Source organism: Bos mutus, chromosome 1, assembly GCF_027580195.1.
Source record: "Bos mutus isolate GX-2022 chromosome 1, NWIPB_WYAK_1.1, whole genome shotgun sequence".
NCBI classification, from domain to species: domain Eukaryota; kingdom Metazoa; phylum Chordata; class Mammalia; order Artiodactyla; family Bovidae; genus Bos; species Bos mutus.
The window spans coordinates 107,905,999-107,929,889 of NC_091617.1; the positions used below are offsets into that span (position 1 = coordinate 107,905,999).

The 23,891-nt window shown below is 37.6% G+C and overlaps 1 protein-coding gene across 1 annotated transcript in view; it reads right to left on the reverse strand.

Moving 5' to 3' along the window:
- Positions 1-23,891, reverse strand: part of RSRC1 (arginine and serine rich coiled-coil 1) — a 441,173-nt gene that overhangs the window by 70,688 nt on the left and 346,594 nt on the right. The window contains exon 7 of the mRNA XM_005907366.2: positions 21,342-21,410. Coding sequence (XP_005907428.1) covers positions 21,342-21,410 — 69 coding nt within the window. The remainder of the gene's footprint in view (positions 1-21,341; positions 21,411-23,891) is intronic.

A 23,891-nucleotide genomic window follows, 5' to 3' on the forward strand; every position in this document is an offset into this window, starting at 1 on the left:
TAGCTGTTTGTAAGGCATTCTCGGATAACCATTTTGGCTTTTTCCGCTTCTTTTTCTTGGGGATGGTCTTGATTCCGGCCTCCTGTACAATGTCATGAACCTCCGTTTTTGTTCATCAGGCACTCTGTCTATCAGATCTAGTCCCTTAAATCTATTTCTCACTGCCACTGTATAGTGATAAGGGATTTGATTTAGGCCATACCTGAACGGTCTAGTGGTTTTCCCCACTTTCTTCAATTTAACTCTGAATTTGGCAATAAGGAGTTCATGACTTAAGCCACAGTCAGCTCCTGGTCTTGTTTTTGTTGACTGTATAGAGCTTCTCCATCTTTGGCTGCAAAGAATATAATCAATCTGATTTCGGTGTTGACCATTTGGTGATGTCCATGTGTAGAGTCTTCTCTTGTGTTGTTGTTGGAAGAGGGTGCTTGCTATGACCAGTGCGTTCTCTTGGCAAAACTCTGTTAGCCTTTGCCCTGCTTCATTCTGTACTCCAAGGCCAAATTTGCCTGTTACTCCAGGTGTTTCTTGACTTCCTACTTTTGCATTCCAGTCACCTATAACGAAAAGGATATCTTTTGGGGGTGTTAGTTCTAAAAGGTCTTGTAGGTCTTCATAGAACCATTCAACTTCAGCTTCTTCAGCATTACTGGTCGGGGCATAGACTTGGATTACTGTGATATTGAATGGTTTGCCTTGTAAATGAACAGAGATCATTTTGTCTTTATTGAGATTACATCCAAGTACTGCATTTCGGACTCTTTGTTGACTACAAGGGCTACTCCATCTCTTCTAAGGGATTCCTGCCCACAGTACTAGACATAATGGTTATTTGAGTTAAATTCACCCATTCCAGCCCATCTTAGTTCACTGATTCCTACAATGTTGATGTTCACTCTTGCCATCTCCTGTTTGACCACTTCCAATTGCCTTGATTCATGGACCTAACATTCCAGGTTCCTATGCAATATTGCTCTTTAGAGCATCGAACCTTGATTCTATCACTAGTCCCATCCACAACGGGGTGTTGTTTTTGCTTTGGTTCCAACCCTTCATTCTTTCTGGAGTTATTTCTCCACTGATCTCCAGTAGCATATTGGGCACCTACCGACCTGGGGACTTCACCTTTCAGTGTCCTATCTTTTTGCTATTTCATACTGTTCATGGGGTTCAGATAATGATGATGGTGCAATCACTCACACTCACCTAGAGCCAGACATCCTGGAATGTGAAGTCAAGTGGGCCTTAGGAAGCATCAGGATGAAGAAAGCTAGTGGAGGTGATGGAATTCCAGTTGAGATATTTCAAATCCTGAAAGTTGATGCTGTGGAAGTGCTGCACTCAATATGCTAGCAAATTTGGAAAACTCACCAGTGGCCACAGGACAGGAAAAGGTCAGTTTTCATTCCAATCCCAAAGAAAGGCAATGCCAAAGAATGCTCAAACTACCACATAATTGCACTCATCTCACACGCTAGTAAAGTAATGCTCAAAATTCTCCAAGTCAGGCTTCAGCAACACATGAACCATGAACTTCCAGATGTTCAAGCTGGTTTTAGAAAAGGCAGAGGAACCAGAGATCAAATTGCCAACATCTGCTGGATTACTGAAAAAGCAAGGGAGTTCTAGACAAACATCTACTTCTGCTTTATTGACTATGCCAAAGCCTTTGACTGTGTGGATCACAATAAACTGTGGAAAATTCTGAAAGAGATGGGAATCCAGACCACCTGACCTGCCTCTTGAGAAACCTGTATACAGGTCAGGAAGCAACAGTTAGAACTGGACATGGAACAAAACTGGTTCCAAATAGGAAAAGGAGTACATCAAGGCTGTATATTGTCACCCTGCTTGTTTAACTTATATGTAGAGTACATCATTGTTGGAGAACACTCTTGAGAGTCCCTTGGACTGTAAGGAGATCCAACCAGTCCATCCTAAAGGAGATCAGTCCTGGGTGTTCATTGGAAGGACTGATGTTGAAGCTGAAACTTCAGTACTTTGGCCACCTCATGCGAAGAGCTGACTCATTTGGAAAGACCCTGATGCTGGGAAAGATTGCAGGCAGGAGGAGAAGGGGATGACATAGGATGAAATGGCTGGATGGCATCACTGACTCAATGGACATGGGTTTGGGTAGACTCCGGCAGTTGGTGATTGACAGGGAGGCCTGGTGTGCTGTGGTTCATGGGGTTGCAAAGAGTTAGACACGACTGAGAGACTGAACTGAACTGAAAGGAAGGGAAAACAGAATAAACCATCATGGAAAATCACAAACAGAGGGAAAAAGAAACAATGCAACTACAAAACAGCCAGAGAACAACAAATAAGATGGCATTAGTAAGTCTATCTGTGCTTACCTGCTCAGTCCTGTCCAACTCTTTGCAACCACATGGACCTTAGCCCACCAGGGTCCTCTGTCCATGGGATTCTTGAGGCAAATACTGGAGTAGGTTGCCATGACCTCCTCCAGGGGATCTTCACAACCCAGGGATCAAACCTGCATCTCCTGCATTGCAGGCAGATTCTTTACTGCTGAGCCACCGGGAAAGTCCTTAGAAAGTCTACACATATCAATAATTACTCTAAATGTAAATGGACTGAATTCACCAATCAAAAAGCATGGAGTGGATGGATGAATTAAAAAAAGAAAAAGACCCATGTATACACTACAAGTCTACAGGAGACTCACTTCTTTTTTTTTATTTAAATTTTAATTGGAGGGAAATTATTTTACAATATTGTATTGGTTTTGCCATACATCAACATGAATCTGCCACGGGTGTGCACGTGTTCCCCATCCTGAACCCCCCTCCCACCTCCCTCCCCATACTATCCCTCTGGGTTATCCCAATGCACCAGCCCTGAGCATCCTGTATCCTGCATCAAACCTAGACTGGCACTTCGTTTCTTATATGATATTATACACGTTTCAATGCCATTTCCCCAAATCATCCCACCCTCTCCCTCTCCCACAGAATCCAAAAGACTGTTCTATATATCGGTGTCTCTTTTGCTGTCTCACATACAGGGTTATCATTACCATCTTTCTAAATTCCATATATATGTGTTAGTATACTGTATTGGTGTTTTTCTTTCTGGCTTACTTCACTCTGTATAATAGGCTCCAGTTTCATCCACCTCATTAGAACTGATTCAAATGTATTCTTTTTAATGGCTGAGTAATACTCCATTGTGTATATGTACCACTGCTTTCTTATCCATTCATCTGCTGATGGACATCTAGGTTGCTTCCATGTCCTGCCTATTATAAACAGTGCTGCGATGAACATTGGGGTACACGTGTCTCTTTCCCTTCTGGTTTCCTCAGTGTGTATGCCCAGCAGTGGGATTGCTGGATCATAAGGCAGTTCTATTTCCAGTTTTTTAAGGAATCTCCACACTGTTTCCATAGTGGCTGTACTAGTTTGCATTCCCACCAACAGTGTAAGAGCGTTCCCTTTTCTCCACACCCTCTCCAGCATTTATTGCTTATAGACTTTTGGATTGCAACCATTCTGACTGGCATGAAATGGTACCTCATTGTGGTTTTGATTTGCACTTCTCTGATAATGAGTGATTTGAGCATCTTTTCATGTGTTTGTTAGCCAAATGTATGTCTTCTTTGGAGAAATGTCTATTTAGTTCTTTGGCCCATTTTTTGATTGGGTCGTTTATTTTTCTGGAATTGAGCTGCAGGAGTTGCTTATATATTTTTGAGATTAATTCTTTGTCAGTTGCTTCATTTGCTATTATTTTCTCCCATTCTGAAAACTGTCTTTTCACCTTGCTTATAGTTTCCCTTGTTGTGCAGAAGCTTTTAATTTTAATTAGGTCCCATTTGTTTATTTTTGCTTTAATTTCCAATATTCTGGGAGGTAGGTCATAGAGGATTCTGCTATGATTTATGTTGGATAGTGTTTTGCCTATGTTCTCTCTAGGAGTTTTATAGTTTCTGGTCTTACGTTTAGATCTTTAATCCATTTTGAGTTTATTTTTGTGTATGGTGTTAGAAAGTGGTCTAGTTTCATTCTTTTACAAGTGGTTGACCAGATTTCCCAGCACCACTTGTTAAAGAGATTGTCTTTAATCCATTGTATATTCTTGCCTCCTTTGTCAAAGAAAAGGTGTCCGTAGGTGCGTGGATTTATCTCTGGGCTTTCTATTTTGTTCCATTGATCTATATTTCTGTCTTTGTGCCAGTACCATACTGTCTTGATGACTGTGACTTTGTAGTAGAGCCTGAAGTCAGGCAGGTTGATTCCTCCAGTTCCATTCTTCTTTCTCAAGATTGCTTTGGCTATTCGAGGTGTTTTGTATTTCCATACAAATTGTGAAATTATTTGTTCTAGCTCTGTGAAAAATGCCGTTGGTAGCTTGATAAGGATTGCATTGAATCTATAGATTGCTTTGGGTAGTATACAGGAGACTCACTTCTGATCTAAGGACATACACAGGCTCAAAGTGAAGGGATGAAAAAGATATTCCAGGCAAATAAAAACCAAAAGACAACAGGAGTGGCTATACTTATATCAAATAAAACACTTTAAGCAAAAAAACAATAACAAGAAACAAAGAACATAATGTCAACTAATGTCTCAATGGGTCAAGAAGATATAACAATCATAAATATATACCATCATGACAATTTTTTTTTGGATATGACACCAAAAGCACAAATAATAAAAGCAAAAATCAAGTGGGAATGTAACAAACTAAAAAGTTTCTATACAACAAAAGAAATAATCAACACAATGAAAAGGCAACCTACAAAATGGGAGAAAATATCTGTAAGCCATAAATTGGCTAAGGGATTAATATCCAATATATATAGTAAGGAAATCATATAACTTAGTAAGAGAAAAATAATCTGATTTGAAAATGAGTCAATGAGTTCCTCAGTGAGTTTGTTGAGGAATTCCATAGATATTTCTCCAAAGAAGACACCCACATAGCCAGTAGGTACATGAAAAGGTACTTGACATCACTAATCATTAGGGAAATGAAAACCAAAACCATACTGAAGTAGCACCTCACACCTGTCAGAATGGTGACAATCAAGAACACAAGAGATAACAAGTGTTGACAAGAATGGGGAGAAAAAAGAACTTTTTTGTGCATTGGTGGTGAGAATGTAAATTGGTCCAGCCACTATGGAGAATAGTAAGGAGGTTCCTCAAAAAATTAAAAATAGTACATATAATCCAGGAATTCCACTTCTGAGCACATATCCAAAATAAATGAAAACAGAGTATTGAAAAGGTATCTTCATTTCCAGTTTTATTGCCGCATTATTCCTGATAGCCAAGATACACAAACACCCTAAGTGCCTGTTAATGAATAAATAGATAAAAAAGATGTGACTTATATACATTCAATGAAATATTATTCAGCCACTAGAAAGAGAGAAATCCTGCCATTTGTGACAACTCAAGGAAGGACCTTGAGTTCATTACTATTTGACTGAGATAAGTCAAATAGAGAAAGACAAAAACCATATGATATCATTTATATGTGAAATATAAAACTCATTTATTTAATTCTTCCTTTTTAGGTCTTCGTTGCTTTGCATGGGCTTTCTCTAGGTGCAGCAAGTAGCGGTTACTCTTTAGATGCAGTGTCTGAGCTCCTCATTGTGGTGGTTTCTCTTGCGGAGCACAGGCTGTAGGTGCACAGGCTTCAGGAGTTGCAGCATGTGGGTTCGGTAGGTGCAGCTTTTAGGCTCTAGAGCTCAGGCTCAGTAATTGTGGTGCACAGGCTTAGTTGTTGTGCAACATGTGGAATCTTCCCAAATCAGGGATCAAACCCACATTCCCTGCACTGGCAGGTGGATTCTTATCCATTGAGCCACCAGGGAAGACCCCAAAGAGCCAAACTCATAAAAATAGTGGTTACAAGGGGCTTGGGTTGGGAGATGTTATAAGGGTACAATCTTGCAACTAGTAGACAAATAAGTTCTGGAGACATAATAAACAGTGTTCATTCGAGTGTTTTTCTTCTAGTCTATCTTCCAGTTCTTTAACTCCTTTTTTTTCCTCTGCCTAGATGACGCTTAAGTCTTCATTAAGTTCTTGATTTCAATTAATGTATTTTTCAGTTTATACTTTCTTTTAACTTTTTTAGTTTCCATTTCTTATCTAAAATTCTCAGTATCATCTTTTATTTCCATGAATATATTAAGCAGAGGAATGTTAAAATCTGCAACAACTCAATTATCTTGATCCTCTATAAATCTGTCCCTATGGACTGCTGTTTCTCTGTCCTCTTGTTTCTCATTGTTCTTCACCTTGTCTTGTTTTTTCATATGCCTGGTGATTCTTAATGGATGTCATATAGAAACAATTGTAAAGATAATTTGAGGATTAGGATAATGCCACCTTCTTCCAGAAAAGGTTTATATATGGTTTGGTAATTAGCTAGGGGTACTGGCAACCTTGACTCATCTTAATTCAATCAGGAATTGAGATGATTCAAAACTGGGCTTCAGCCCCCATGGGTGCCTGACTATTTCTGGTTCATCCTTACTTTTAAGGAATAATCTATTAAAATCCCAACCCAAAGCCTGGTGGTTTTATCAGAGTCTTCTCTTCCCTGACAGGTCCTGAACTCTAGATTTTGTCTCTATAGCTTCATAAAGCTCTCAAAATCTCTGCTCAGATTCTTAGCTTTGCAGTGACCTTTATAAGAATTGACATCACCTTTTTAAGAATGCTACTACTGGAATAATTCTAGGGGAAAACTAGCTCCAACTGTGTGCTCACATTATTTTCTTTAAAGAGGGACCCATACTTCTCCTCTAGGCTCTCTCTCATATCTTCAAACATATCTTTTAATATTTTGATCAGATTTTCTGTGTTCTCAGAGGAAGGTGAGATCAAATAAGATCATCCTACCACATCATCTTTATCCCATAAATCTTGATATGTGGTCTTATATTTTCCACTGTGATTTCCTTTTTTCATTATGGATCACTGAAGAGAGCTAGTTAAAGTATTTTAAAAATTAATACTAAAAGAGCAATTACTACCATTTTATAATGTCTATAAAATGGTTTCATATCTACTGTATCACAACCACATCCTAAGATGGTAGAGAGATTATCATTCTTATTTATTTTTTCATCCTTATTTATTAACAGACACAAAGAGTGGACTTAAAGGGACCACTTAAGATGATACAGAGGATGAGAAAACATTACTATCCTTGTTTGAATTTATTTTATTGCTGGCATGTTTGTGTCTTCCTCCTCTACAGTGTGAGCTCTTCCAATGTAGGGGCCTCAATTTCTTTTTTCATTGCTCTCTTCATATGATTTAAACAGTACCCAGCATGTACCAGACAGTCAGTATATTTTTTAAATTGATAAAAGGCATAAAAGGAATGAATAATAAAAGAATGATACTCTTTGTATGGCAGTTCTGAGTAACGAAAATTTATGTTTATGCAGTCCTATGGAGTTATGAAATGATTTTTTAAACACTTTATACATTTCTATTTATAACAATTCTAGATAGATTTTTATTATCTTTACCACTTTAGAGTCACAGTGAAGTTAAGAGACTCAGTCACAGAATCAGTAAATGGCAGGGCTAGGACTCTGAACCTCATTCTCTTACTTCAGCTACAAAAAGATGGGGCTGTTTCCACTACAGTATAATTGACTCCTTATATTGTAATGGCTTCCTCAGATTTCTTCCAGACTACACACCTGTGGACATTCAATATGTATGTCAGCTTTCTAATGTTTAATTTATAGTGGAAATAGCTGGTTGAAAAGAAAGCTGTAGTTTCATTTGGTCTTGAAATTTATGTGTGTAGAGCAGAGAAAATATTTAAATTGGTAAGCAAACACATGATGGTCATTCATTGGAGGTCTAAAAACGGTTAAATAGGTATCAATATTTACCTGATGGTTAGATAGGAATGCAGTAGACAAGTGTGAATTCGTATACACAAACACCTTACTGAAAATAAGTAAAATGTTATCTAGATTGGCTTCCAAGCCTGTACAGAGTACAGCTGCGCATATGAAGCACAAACATTATTCAGTTCAGTTCAGTTCAGTAGCTCAGTTGTGTCCAACTCTTTGAACCCCATGAACTGCAGCACGCCAGGCCTCCCTGTCCATCACCAACTCCCGGAGTTCACTCAAACTCACGTCCATCGAGTCAGTGATGCCATCCAGCCATCTCATCCTCTGTCGTCCCCTTCTCCTCCTGCCCCCAATCCCTCCCAGCATCAGGGTCTTTTCCAAGGAGTCAACTCTTCACATGAGGTGGCCAAAGTACTGGAGTTTCAGCTTTAGCATCATTCCTTCCAAAGAACACCCAGGACCTATCTCCTTTAGAATGGACTGGTTGGATCTCCTTGCAGTTCAAGGGACTCTCAAGAGTCTTCTCCAACACCACACTTCAAAAGCATCAATTTTTCGGCACTCAGCTTTCTTCACAGTCCAACTCTCACATCCATACATGACCACTGGAAAGACCATAGCCTTGACTAGATGGACCTTTGTTGGCAAAGTAATATCTCTGCTTTTGAGTTAGTGAGCTATAATATAAGGAAGGACGGTTTTCACTGCTAAAAAGTTAGTTAAAAATGAACTAGCACACATCACACATTTATTGGACGTGTCAAAACTGAGGAACAAATAGCTGATGTCATGTAAACATGACAGATAAAACTATATGCAAAAGAAAGGTTAAAAATATTTAACAATCCAGTTCTTGCAGACAAGGAATCAAGTGGACAAGAAAGGACAAATCACTGTTGAGGGAAATAAGACAGATGGCTAGACTAAGTAACTGACTGTTCTTGAGTGATTTTTAGACTAAATAAGAACTTGAAGGATAAAAATATGGAATAAAGCAATGGATCCTAGCTAAGCAGATTAATTTTCTTCTTAAAGAAATCAGTTCTCTAACATTAGAGCTACTGTGTTAAAAGGCTATACAGATGTATAAAAAATACATTATGAAATATGTAGAATTATTAAATCTGATACATGGGAGTACAAATTTCCTAAAGGAGTATTTAAAATCTTGGAAAGGAACTATCTAATAAAGTAAGATGGGGGTGGGGGGTGGTAAACTTTCAAATTCTTCTTTGCACCTAAGAAGAAAATCATACTGTGTATTATTACATTGTACAGCCAATTCAGGAGAGAGCTAGAAAGGACAATCCTTATTTCTCTCTAACTTACTTATGTCAACATGCCAACTGTATAAACACTGACTGCTAAATGATACCCTTGTGTCTGTTAACCCTTCTAACTTCACTCCAACCTTCTTATAATGGGTGTCCAGAAGGAATAAAGGGTGCCTCAGAACCCCAAACATTTATCTTCTCTGGTCTTAGGCAAGGAGTCACAGTGGAGGGAAAGAGGGATTGTAACAGTTCTCTCTCGGGGTGTCACAAGATATGGTACCAAGTGTGCTTTGTGCTAGGGACCTCAAAGCGTGGGGGAGCCAGGACCTCTGAGAAAGAGGAGGTTTAGCTCTGGGTCCAGGCTCTGAAGGATGGAGTGGACTTGACAAATGAGTGTCTCCCACTGACCAGCCAGTCACTGGGGAGAAAAGCAAGTAGAGACTACGGGAAAAGTCCATAGATGCCTTGACAAAACGTGCCTCCAACTGGAGAACTTCACCTTCTGGGGTCCCAGAAACCCAAATGAGGCAACATAAAATGGGTACAGATCTATCTGAGGACATAAGAAAAACAGTAAACAAGCACTTAAGAGTTAGAGGGTGAGATCCAGAGAAGAAGGCAAAGGATAGAGGGCGAGCAATTTAAATCACACTATATTTGAAGACTGATTGTAAGGATGCAGGATGTTTAAAGAGGGGGAATGGGTTTGTGCACTGTTTTCACTACTTACTAGCCACAGAGCAAGTTATTAAGCCTTAGTTTTCTATCCTCCCTACAATACGGGGATAATGGCACAAACCTCACAGAGTTCACAAGGATTAAGAGAGTTAAAATATGTTAAGTATATGAACATTGCCTGGCACCCCCTTTTTTCTTTTGCATTACTAGTACTTTTTACCCCCAGCTTTGCTAAAGGATTAACAACAACAGAAAAGAAGAAATTAAGGCTAATCTATTTACTTTTTGTCAAGTAGACATGGAAAAGGTTTGATGGGTTTCAACTTAAACAAATGAGATTTGAGGATTCTTCTAAGTCTTCACTTGAATTATTTAATATTATGTTTGTATTATCACTATCCACCATTTCCACAAATAATTTAGAATGGGTTGCCTAACACTGCAACAACAAAAATATTTTAAGTAGAAAACTAACAAATGGAGAGATTTATTTTGAATAAACACAAGGAGGGGGACAGGAGGTGCAATTTAAAAACCAATATACTGAGAGGAGCCAAGATGGCGGAGGAGTAGGACGGGGAGAACACTTTCTCCTCCACAAATTCATCAAAAGAGCATTTAAACGTCGAGTAAATTCCACAAAACAACTTCTGAATGCCGGCAGAGGACATCAGGCACCCAGAAAAGCAATCCAACTCTTCGAAAGGAGGTAGGAAAAAAATATAAAAGACAAAAAAAGAGACAAAAGAGGGAGGGACGGAGTTCCGTCCCGGGAAGGGAGTCTTAAAAAGAGAGAAGTTTCCAAACACCAGGAAACCTTCTCACTGCCCGAATCTGTGCCGAGCTTTGGAAGCACAGAGGGCAACATAACAGGAAGAAAAAATAAATAAACAATTAAAACTCGAGGATTGCGAGTCCTACGGTAACTCCCCCAGCGGAGAAGCAGCGCAGACGCCTGCACGCGCCATTAGCAAGCGGGGGCTGGGCAGGGAGGCGCAGCGCGGGCTGCATCGCTTAGAGTAAGAATCTGGCCTGAATACCCTGAGCACTATCTGAGCGAAATAATTTGGGCTAGCAAACCAGACTGTGGGATATCTACCACGCGAAAAGCCAGCCCTAACCTAAGACCGCCAGGCCCGCGCACGGAACAAAGAACTGAACAGAGATAGCCGGCTGCAGACCTTCCCCCTCCAGTGACAGGCAGCCAGAGCCGGAAGGGGGCAATCGCAGCCCCAGAGAGACATTATCTATAAAACTGTAAGCAGGCTTCTTTGCTAACTAAAACTTCTTGGGGGTCTGGACGGTTAACATCTGCCTGAGAAGGTGCGCCGGTTTTACACCCAGATAACCGAGTGGTGGGGAGGCGATAAGTCTCAGCATTGGCGCTCGCCAAACACCTCATCACTTGAGCTGCTCGGACCTGGGAAGAGCACAAAACTCAGGCCCAACTGAGTCTGCGCCTCTGAGGACTACCCGAGTGCCTGAACCTGAGCGGCTTGGACCTGGGAGGTGCATGCAGCCCAGGGCCGGCCTCGGATTGTTCCCGGCGGAACAACCTAGAGCCCGAGCAGTGTGGGCAGGGAGGCTACACGCGCCGTGAGCGGGGGCAGACCCAGTGTGGCTGAGGCGCTGCGAGCGCACGCCAGTGTTATTTGTTTGCATCCCTCCCTCCCTCCCCCCAGCAGCGACTGAACAAAGAGAAGAAATACAGCTCCACCCATCAGAACACCGACACAAGCTTCCCTAACCAGGAAACCTTGACAAGCCACCTGTACAAACCCACACACAGCGAGGAAAAGCCACAATAAAGAGAACTCCACAAACTGCCAGAATACAGAAAGGACACCCCAAACTCAGCAATTTAAACAAGATGAAGAGACAGAGGAATAGCCAGCAGATAAAGGAACAGGATAAATGCCCACTAAACCAAACAAAAGAGGAAGAGATAGGGAATCTTCCTGATAAAGAATTCCGAATAATGATAGTGAAATTGATCCAAAATCTTGAAATTAAAATGAAATCACAGATAAATAGCTTGGAGACAAGGATTGAGAAGATGCAAGAAAGGTTTAACAAGGACCTAGAAGAAATAAAAAAGAGTCAATATATAATGAATAATGCAATAAATGAAATTAAAAACACTCTGGAGGCAACAAATAGTAGAATAACAGAGGCAGAAGATAGGATTAGTGAATTAGAAGATAGAATGGTAGAAATAAATGAATCAGAGAGAATAAAAGAAAAACGAATTAAAAGAAATGAGGACAATCTCAGAGACCTCCAGGACAATATTAAACGCTACAACATTCAATCATAGGGGTTCCAGAAGAAGAAGACAAAAAGAATGACCATGAGAAAATACTTGAGGAGATAATAGTTGAAAACTTCCCTAAACTGGGGAAGGAAATAATCACCCAAGTCCAAGAAACCCAGAGAATCCCAAACAGGATAAACCCAAGGCGAAACACCCCAAGACACATATTAATCAAATTAACAAAGATCAAACACAAAGAACAAATATTAAAAGCAGCAAGGGAAAAACAACAAATAACACACAAGGGGATTCCCATAAGGATAACAGCTGATCTTTCAATAGAAACTCTTAAAGCCAGGAGGGAATGGCAAGACATACTTAAAATGATGAAAGAAAATAACCTACAGCCCAGATTATTGTATCCAGCAAGGATTTCATTTAAGTATGAAGGAGAAATCAAAAGCTTCTCAGACAAGCAAAAGCTGAGAGAATTCTGCACCACCAAACCAGCTCTCCAACAAATACTAAAGGATATTCTCTAGACAGGAAACACAAAAATGGTGTATAAATTCGAACCCCAAACAATAAAGTAAATGGCAACGGGATCATACTTATCAGTAATTACCTTAAACGTAAATGGGTTGAATGCCCCAACCGAAAGACAAAGACTGGCTGAATGGATACAAAAACAAGACCCCTACATATGTTGTCTACAGGAGACCCACCTCAAAACAGGGGACACATACAGACTGAAAGTGAAGGGCTGGAAAAAGATTTTCCATGCAAATAGGGACCAAAAGAAAGCAGGAGTAGCAATACTCATATCAGATAAAATAGACTTTAAAACAAAGGCTGTGAAAAGAGACAAAGAAGGTCACTACATAATGATCAAAGGATCAATCCAAGAAGAAGATATAACAATTATAAATATATATGCACCCAACACGGAGCACCGCAGTATGTAAGACAAATGCTAACAAGTATGAAAGGAGAAATTAACAATAACACAATAATAGTGGGAGACTTTAATACCCCACTCACACCTATGGATAGATCAACTAAACAGAAAATTAACAAGGAAACACAAACTTTAAATGATACAATAGACCAGTTAGACCTAATTGATATCTATAGGACATTTCATCCCAAAACAATGAATTTCACCTTTTTCTCAAGCGCACATGGAACCTTCTCCAGGATAGATCACATCCTGGGCCATAAAGCTAGCCTTGGTAAATTCAAAAAAATAGAAATCATTCCAAGCATCTTTTCTGACCACAATGCAGTAAGATTAGATCTCAATTACAGGAGAAAAACTATTAAAAATTCCAACATATGGAGGATGAACAACACCCTGCTGAATAACCAACAAATCACAGAAGAAATCAAAAAAGAAATCAAAATTTGCATAGAAACGAATGAAAATGAAAACACAACAACCCCAAACCTGTGGGACACAGTAAAAGCAGTCCTAAGGGGAAAGTTCATAGCAATACAGGCACACCTCAAGAAACAAGAAAAAAGTCAAATAAATAACCTAACTCTACACCTAAAGCAACTAGAAAAGGAAGAAATGAAGAACCCCAGGGTTAGTAGAAGGAAAGAAATCTTAAAAAATTAGAGCAGAAATAAATGCAAAAGAAACAAAAGAGACCATAGCAAAAATCAACAAAGCCAAAAGCTGGTTCTTTGAAAGGATAAATAAAATTGATAAACCATTAGCCAGACTCATCAAGAAACAAAGGGAGAAAAATCAAATCAATAAAATTAGAAACGAAAATGGAGAGATCACAACAGACAACACAGAAATACAAAGGATCATAAGAGACTATTATCAACCATTATATGCCAATAAAATGGACAACGAGGAAGAAATGGACAAATTCTTAGAAAAGTACAACTTTCCAAAATGAAACCAGGAAGAAATAGAAAACCTTAACAGACCCATCACAAGCACGGAAATTGAAACTGTAATCAAAAATCTTCCAGCAAACAAAAGCCCAGGTCCAGACGGCTTCACAGCTGAATTCTACCAAAAATTTAGAGAAGAGCTAACACCTATCCTGCTCAAACTCTTCCAGAAAATTTCAGAGGAAGGTAAACTTCCAAACTCATTCTATGAGGCCACCATCACCCTAATACCAAAACCTGACAAAGATCCCACAAAAAAAGAAAACTACAGGCCAATATCACTGATGAACATAGATGCAAAAATCCTAAACAAAATTCTAGCAGTCAGAATCCAACAACACATTAAAAAGATCATACACCATGACCAAGTGGGCTTTATCCCAGGGATGCAAGGATTCTTCAATATCTGCAAATCAATCAGTGTAATACACCACATTAACAAATTGAAAAACAAAAACCATATGATTATCTCAATAGATGCAGAGAAAGCCTTTGAGAAAATTCAACACCCATTTATGATAAAAACTCTCCAGAAAGCAGGAATAGAAGGAACATACCTCAACATAATAAAAGCTATATATGACAAACCCACAGCAAACATTATCCTCAATGGTGAAAAATTGAAAGCATTTCCTCTAAAGTCAGGAACAAGACAAGGGTGCCCACTTTCACCATTACTATTCAACATAGTTTTGGAAGTTTTGGCCACAGCAATCAGAGCAGAAAAAGAAATAAAAGGAATCCAAATTGGAAAAGAAGAAGAAAAACTCTCACTATTTGCAGATGACATGATCCTCTACATAGAAAACCCTAAAGACTCCACCAGAAAATTACTAGAACTAATCAATGATTATAGTAAAGTTGCAGGATATAAAATCAACACACAGAAATCCCTTGCATTCCTATACACTAACAATGAGAAAACAGAAAGAGAAATTAAGAAACAATTCCATTCACCATTGCAATGAAAAGAATAAAATACTTAGGAATATATCTACCTAAAGAAACTAAAGACCTATATATAGAAAACTATAAAACACTGGTGAAAGAAATCAAAGAGGACACTAATAGATGGAGAAATATACCATGTTCATGGATTGGAAGAATCAATATAGTGAAAATGAGTATACTACCCAAAGCAATTTATAGATTCAATGCAATCCCTATCAAGCTACCAACAGTATTCTTCACAGAGCTAGAACAAATAATTTCACAATTTATATGGAAATACAAAAAACCTCAAATAGCCGAAGCGATCTTGAGAAAGAAAAATGGAACTGGAGGAATCAACCTACTTGACTTCAGGCTCTACTACAAAGCCACAGTTATCAAGACAGTATGGTACTGGCACAAAGACAGAAATATAGATCAATGGAACAAAATAGAAAGCCCAGAGATAAATCCACGCACATATGGACACCTTATCTTTGACAAAGGAGGCAAGAATATACAATGGATTAAAGACAATCTCTTTAACAAGTGGTGCTGGGAAATCTGGTCAACCACTTGTAAAAGAATGAAACTAGAACACTTTCTAATACCATATACAAAAATAAACTCAAAATGGATTAAAGATCTCAACGTAAGACCAGAAACTATAAAACTCCTACAGGAGAACATAGGCAAAACACTCTCTGACATACATCACAGCAGGATCCTCTATGACCCACCTCCCAGAATATTGGAAATAAAAGCAAAATAAACAAATGGGACCTAATTAAACTTAAAAGCTTCTGCACATCAAAGGAAACTATTAGCAAGGTGAAAAGACAGCCTTCAGAATGGGAGAAAATAATAGCAAATGAAGCAACCGACAAACAACTAATCTCAAAAATATACAAGCAACTCCTACAGCTCAACTCCAGAAAAATAAATGACCCAATCAAAAAATGGGCCAAAGATCTAAATAGACATTTCTCCAAAGAAGACATACAGATGGCTAACAAACACATGAAAAGATGCTCAACATCACTCATTATCAGAGAAATGCAAATCAAAACCACTATGAGGTACCATTTCACACCAGTCAGAATGGCTGCGATCCAAAAGTCTACAAATAATAAATGCTGGAGAGGGTGTGGAGAAAAGGGAACGCTCTTACACTGTTGGTGGGAATGCAAACTAGTACAGCCACTATGGAAACAGTGTGGAGATTCCTTAAAAAACTGGAAATAGAACTGCCTTATGATCCAGCAATCCCACTGCTGGGCATACACACTGAGGAAACCAGAAGGGAAAGAGACACGTGTACCCCAATGTTCATCGCAGCACTGTTTATAATAGCCAGGACATGGAAGCAACCTAGATGTCCATCAGCAGATGAATGGATAAGAAAGCTGTGGTATATATACACAATGGAGTATTACTCAGCCATTAAAAAGAATACATTTGAATCAGTTCTAATGAGGTGGATGAAACTGGAGCCTATTATACAGAGTGAAGTAAGCCAGAAGGAAAAACACCAATACAGTATACTAACGCATATATATGGAATTTACAAAGATGGTAACGATAACCCTGTATACGAGACAGCAAAAGAGACACTGATGTATAGAATAGTCTTTTGGACTCTGTGGGAAAGGGAGAGGGTGGGAAGATTTGGGAGAATGGCATTGAAACATGTGAAATGTCATGTATGAAACGAGATGCCAGTCCAGGTTCAATGCACGATGCTGGATGCTTGGGGCTGGTGCACTGGGACAACCCAGAGGGAGGGTATGGGGAGGGAGGAGGGAGGAGGGTTCAGGATGGGGAACACATGTATACCTGTGGTGGATTAAAAAAAAATTAAAAGAAAAAAAAAAAAAAAAAACAAAAAAAAACCCCAATATACTTATGCCAGGCCTCCAAGTTGGCTCAGTGGGTAAAGAACCCGGCTGCAATGCAGGAGACATAAGAGACGTGGGTTCAGTCTCTGGACTGGGAAGATCCCCTGGAGAAGGGCATGGCAAACCACTCTAGCATTCTTGTCTGGAGAATCCCATGGACAGAGGAACCTGGCAGGCTACAGTTCACTGGGTCGCAAGGAGTCAGACACAACTGAAGGGACTGAGTGTGCATGCACTCATACTTATGCCATAAATAAGAAATTCATGTTAGAAGTCAAAATGCACAGAAAAACAGTAATGCTTATAAATGGATTTAAAACATAATTAGAACCCTTAAGTGCAGACTAAAGATAAAAAGCAGAAAACCTGAGCAGTTATACTCAAGCATTCAATAATACAAAAATAAACCAAAAGGAGAAAAGTTGAAATGATTTTTAATTATATGTTAATCAAACATTTTCAAACACAGAGAGAGAAAAAGTCAAACATTTATTAGATCAAAGAATAAGCAGGAAAACTGAACTGAAAGATTTCATTTTTCCTAAAATATAGTACAGAATTAGGAAAAAAAGTGCTTATTTTTAAAGAAGGAAACTATAAAGCCAAACTTTATTGTTGAATGAAGTAATGTAACCTTTATATAATTCAACAAAAATGGAAAGAGTTGGAGAGTAAATGGTTCAAAAAAAAGAGAGTTTATGTAAATATGCAGTGATATTCGATACACGGAAAATCAGCTGGGCTGTGTAAGGACCACCAAGGGCAGTTTAAATGGGGTCTCACTGTTTAAAGAGTGGAAGACAAAGAGTTACCCTGGACAAGTTTCGGCGAATAGCCTGACTTTCATCTTGGATACAGTACTTGCAAACATAATTATGATATTGATTTAAGAACACTCAAAGAAAAGGATTGCGTAATAGAATGTATTTGCAAGGCACAGATCTTGCTATGCTAATACAATCATTTTTTGAGATGACAGAGAATGGATAAAGGGAGCTGGGTGGATCACATTTATCTACATTTTAAGAATGCTTTGAACCATGTGCTGCATATCAGCATGCTGAGAAATTAAGAGATGACTTGTATAAGTGATGTGATAGACTGAATTATTAGAGGCTTATAGTTAGAAATAAAAGATTATTATTCTTTCAGATGCAGAAATATATACACATACATATACAGATGCATCTCAGGTTTCAATTTGCAGCTGGACTAATTATATGAAATAAAATAAATGAAGCTTATGCATTAATCATTTTCAGGGAAGTTTAACTTGATAGCATTCAAGCATCTAGACAACCCACAAGAAAAAAATTCTAGAAACAACAACAAAAATCTGGCTAATAATTTACTTTCATTCACAAAATACAGGGCAAAGGAAACATACTGAATGAAACACACCTTTAACCTTTTAACATTAGTGTCATATAGGTTGCCTTACCAGTAGAATTTTTCTTCAACATTTGTGGTAATAATTTTCCCACATTTTTCCGGATAAACAGAAAATTCAGTTAGCTCAGGTAAAAACTTGGCAAGTCCATACTAGCAAATATTGATAGTATTTTGAAATTCATTGATTTCTTTTTGATTAGTTGTAACTCTTTAGAAAAGTAGTCCGAGTGAAGTCCTGTCTTAGCGTAAAGACCTAACAGGGTTAGATTATACTTTCCATGATGTTATTTGGGATCAACTTCAAGCTCAGGATAAGTTACTTAAGCAGGATTTAAAAGAAGGAAAGGTAAACTGGTCATTCATTCATTTATGCAGTAATTAAGAAACTGTGTATCTACTACATGTTAAGCACTGTGGATACTAAATCCTCTACAATCCTAGAATTTATACTCTGGTTAGAATGACAGGCTTATAAAGATGCTAATTAAAACAGCTATGAATGGAGGGAGGTGCTTTTCTAACAATTCATGGGTATTGAAATGGGAACGGCTAAGTGCAAGGTCAACTGACTTAGTGAAAATCAAAGTGAAAAAATATTTTCAAAAGAATTACCATATTACCTTCAAGTATCTATAGTTACTTAAATTCTTTTAATTAAATTTATTTATTTTTAATTGAAGGATAATTGCTTTATAGTATTGTGTTGGTTTCTGCCATACATCAACATGAATCAGCCATAGGTATACCTATGTTTCCTCCCTCTTAAACATCTCTCCCACCTCCCTCCTCATCCCATCCCTCTAGGTTGTTATAGAGCCCTGGTTTGAATTCCCTGAGTCATACAGCAAATTTCCATTGGCGTATTCTTAAAAAAATCTTTTAAAAGATGTTTAGAGCTAATTTAATGGGAAAAAAAAAAAAGGACAGACTCTTAGAAATATTGATTGTCATCGTGTTACACAAGGGGCTCTGAAATTTTAAAAAGTTTCTTTCAGCATTTAAAAGCAGTATTTTGGAACACATTATCAGGCTTCAATTCCTTGAAAGCTTCCAGAAGAAACAGTTACTAGAGGAAGCATTCATATTATATATTTTTTTCATAACAATAAATCACCCAGCAATTTCAATATCCGTGGTTACCATATCAATGTCATCTGCTTTCAACTGGTTATGACTCCAATTAAGATTTGAATTAATGGAATCAGACTAATAACTATTGCAATATATATTTACTGTGTTGGTTGATAATAAGTGCCACACTTGTAATTTATAGCACCACAATGTTTTATAAGGGCTATTATGTCATTAATTAGTTACATTGATCAGAATACCACATAACACAGCAGTACTAAAATATTACAATTTGCTTAGACTATTTTACATTTAGTATTATATCTATTTGTACTACATATGACCATAAGCATAACTGAAATCAGATTGTTTCCATGAACAAAACCAAAATGTGCATTTTAGAAAGCCAAAAGAAGAGAATTCTACTGAGGAATTTTGCCAGCAGAATTCATTCATTTTTTTCAATATACCATAAAATTAGTTGATCTAGGACAAGAGCATAAAGTCAGGACTTACAGGAGTCAAGGTAAGAACTCTATATACACATTTAGTTGGAATCTCCTAATCTGTAGGGTTCTGTCACTTGAATCTACAGTTGCCCCCCCAACCCCTGCTTTGAGGGCTTGGTTCTGATGGAATGGTGCTTTTAAGAATTCTACATCATCATACTAAAACATTTTAGGTTCTATAAGGTCTCAGCTTCTAATTTTAAGTTGGGGGGGTGTAAAATTTTTTGTGGTTGTCATAGTAAAAGGAAGGCAATACGGAAAAATTCTCAATTTTCAGATTTAGACAACAGCACTCAAAGACAATAGCTGGAGGAGGGCAGGAGGAGAAGAGGACGACAGAGGATGATATGGTTAGATGGCATCACTGACTCAATGTTTGGGTGGACTCTGGAAGTTGGTGATGGACAGGGAGGCCTGGCATGCTACTGTTCATGGGGTTGCAAAGAGTCGGACATGACTGAGCGACTAAACTGAACTGACTCAAAGACAGTATTTTGGAACACATTATCAGGCTTCAACTCCTTAAAAGCTCACAGAAGAATTAAACTCTGCTAATTAGCCAACAGAGTGATATGATTACCAGTCCAAGTGGATCATCAACTTAACTGACTGAGAAAGAGTTGCCTGGATCTTGCTTTAAGCACTGAAATTTATGACAGTATATATAAAGCCTCTGAGAATGAAAAATGCAAAATTTTCACTCACATACATCACAGCAAACTGAAGGATAAACACAATTTGTTAGGGGAGATAAAAATGTGTTACATTTCTGTGTGTAATATTTTTAGGGGGTGGCTTCAATGTTATTTAAAGAAATAATCTACAAAAATTATGATGAATTTCTAAATCTGAATTATGACTGACATTTCTGACATTTCCTAATTTATTGTTCCATCTTAACAGCATTTTTATTTAAAATTTTATTGGCAAGAACACTTTTCTTCATCACTGCTAAAATATTTCAAAATGTACCCATAAGATCAATCCATTTTTATGACTAATTTTGATAATTAAAGATAAAAGTTAGAAGGAAGAAACTAACACTAGTTCCACTGTATGATTTTGTATCTTTTCTGTTTCCCCAGATACTTATCACTGCTGCTGCTGCTGCTACTAAGTTGCTGCAGTCGTGTCCGACTCTGTGCGACCCCACAGACGGCAGCCCACCAGGCTGCCCCGTCCCTGGGATCCTCCAGGCAAGAACACTAGAGTGGGTTGCCATTTCCTTCTCCAGTGCATGAAAGTGAAAAGTGAAAGTGAAGTCGCTCAGTCATGTCCAACTCTTAGCGACCCCATGGACCGCAGCCTACCAGGCTCCTCTGTCCTTGGGATTTTCCGCTTCTAAACTAACCTTATTCTGGCAAACATCAGTGTCCAAGACACTGAATATAGTGTAACATCGTGTCATAGTTTAGGTTCGTAAAGTAGCAGGAGGTACCCCCTAAAGCACTTAATGATGTTTTATGCTTTATTCAGAGAATGAAGAGAATCACGTCAAATAGTGACTCTTCACTGTGACTGCTTTGAAACAAAATGAATACATGTCTTTACCTTCCTCCTTTCTTCTCTTTGCTTCTTCTTCATTTCTTTCTTTGGCTTTCAATGCTTCATCAGCTTTTGCTGAAAAAAAAAAAAAAAAACCAATAAAATTTCTGTGTTTATTTTATGCCTATATTGTGAATGAAAATACTGGGAGAAGGAGAAATAAATTTATTACATATTTTTTGTGCAGTAGCCAGAAGGAAAAAAATGGCTGAAAATCTGAAATATACCTTTTACAATCTTTATTCAGATTATTTACAATATTTATTTAGAATCTTTGAGGCTTAGTTCAACATAATCTCTGCACCAAAAAGAAAATTAATTTAAGCAACGTATGTCTAATGATGGCATAAAAACTGGGAAAAATTGTTGGTCATTAAAAGTCATCTGACTTGTCAGTGAAATGCATCTGTTTTAAACTTTGGAGAAAAGTTAAGCTACAATCCACATTTTAAGTATAAGAAGCTTGCTATATCTTTGGAACAGTATCAAATTAGGTAGCATATTATTTTTTTCACTGCATATCATAGTAGCAGTTCTTTATTCATGTTATGACAGCATTTGGTAAAAAGAATCTTTTTCCCTCTAGAAACTTCTTCCCTTATTACTTAATTATCTACTAGTTGCTCAACTGCAGGGGGTTTCAAACACTTTACTACAGATGTTAGAGAAGATTAAAAATATACAGCACGGTAACAAGGGACTATCAATATACTCTGTAAATTAATTAAATTTCTGTTCCAGCACATCATTTATTCCAAAGCATTAACGTCTCAAAGGAGCGATTCTCCTTTATTGCCGGCTTACTGCCTGATGAGTGAACTAAGTGAAAATAAGTCTCTAATAGCATTATAGTTGATGAAATATTAAGTTAAAAAAAGTATTGCCTCGTCAAAAGAAAAAGAAATCAAACTGCGCCAGCATTAAACTTTGGATGAGCCTTTATTATAATGATAACAGCAATGTAAACAGTGATTTAAAAATTAAACACACTTACTTTTCAATTTTTTGCTGCATATATTTTTCCTATGCAAAATCAACATATCTTTTTGAAGTATAAAACCTGGCTTAAAAGAGTAATTTAAAGAAAATACACAGCACATACTTGACTATTTTTCTTCAAAAATTTGACTTTTCTTCACTGTCAACACTGACACTTTCTTAAAATATAAAACTTATATAATGGTGTTGTGAAGTGCTATATCCAATTACACAGACATCTGTTTCCATTTACAAGCTTTAATACATACTTAGACTGCATTTAAAGTCATGAAATATTAAAACTTTTATGCCACTCGGTATCATTGCAAGAATCTATTAAATTAGATAATAAAAACAAACCACCAGTAACTCTAAAGACTTTTACTTCATTTACACTTTATTCTCCCTGGTAGAAGGACAAGGATAATAGAAATTCCATTTAAATTCAATTTTGGTTATATGTGTAATTGTAGATATACCCCTTGAGTCATGTAAAATGCTCAGCTTATGTTTCTTTCAAATTATCCCGCTCAGATTCACATTCTACTCCTTACAACCATCTTCAATATGTATTAGCAGAGCTCATTAGACTGAAATTTAATAATGCAAACATCAGGTGGATTTCAAGAACCTCCATTAACAACGTAAGATGGATTGCTTATATATAGCTCTTGGGCCAACTGGGCACAATTTAAATTCAATAAACTACCCTGCCTAAATCTGATTTATCTATTTCACTAGGCTGGTCTGTCCTTTCTTACTGATTTGTTGGGCAATTCATTGGAATATTGTTTTATATGGTTTTCTTTAAACTGCAAATGGCTGTTGTGCTGTGGTTAAATATTTTATGTAATTGAGCTTCACATTGTCAATCAAGATTCCCAAGTATGTGCTTGTGTATATAATTTAAAAAAAAACAACTTTGAATTATTAAAAAATATTAAAAACACATTTGAAAAATTTTATCAATAATCAATACAGGTATGTTCTCTACAAAGGATATCAATGAATTCACTTGAATAAAATTTATTTATTCAAACTGAGTCATTAAGATCAAACTCCTCCTCGATTACTAAGGGAATTTGGAAGTAATTCCAAATTATTTTCTTCCTTTCTCACTGCTTTATGGTATTATTGTGTATATGTGAAAAGGGAAGAATATATGGTCATTCACGACATGACTTAGTTTATCCTGAAATTTCTAATATTCTCTAAAGGTGGCAATCCCATTTTACAGATGGCGGGTATGGAATATCTTTAGCTGTACCACAAAATTTGATACCAAAGAACACAACTGGTAAGTGGTAAGAGCTATTCTTATAACTAATGATCAGTCCTTTTGGATTTTACAGCAGAGCATTTACCAAAAGTCCTTATATTTTTCACTAGTCTTGCACATAACTTTCAATGCCTTGGCTCTTCCAAACTCCGCAGGCTATTGGTGCCCTCCTGTTTTTCCTTCCTTCCCTGCCCAACCTGAACTCCAAGATTATCATTTCAATTCCACATTTATAAACACCCTCTTTTCCCTGATTACTTTGTTGCTGTGCTAAGCTGCTATCAACATATCTGACCATT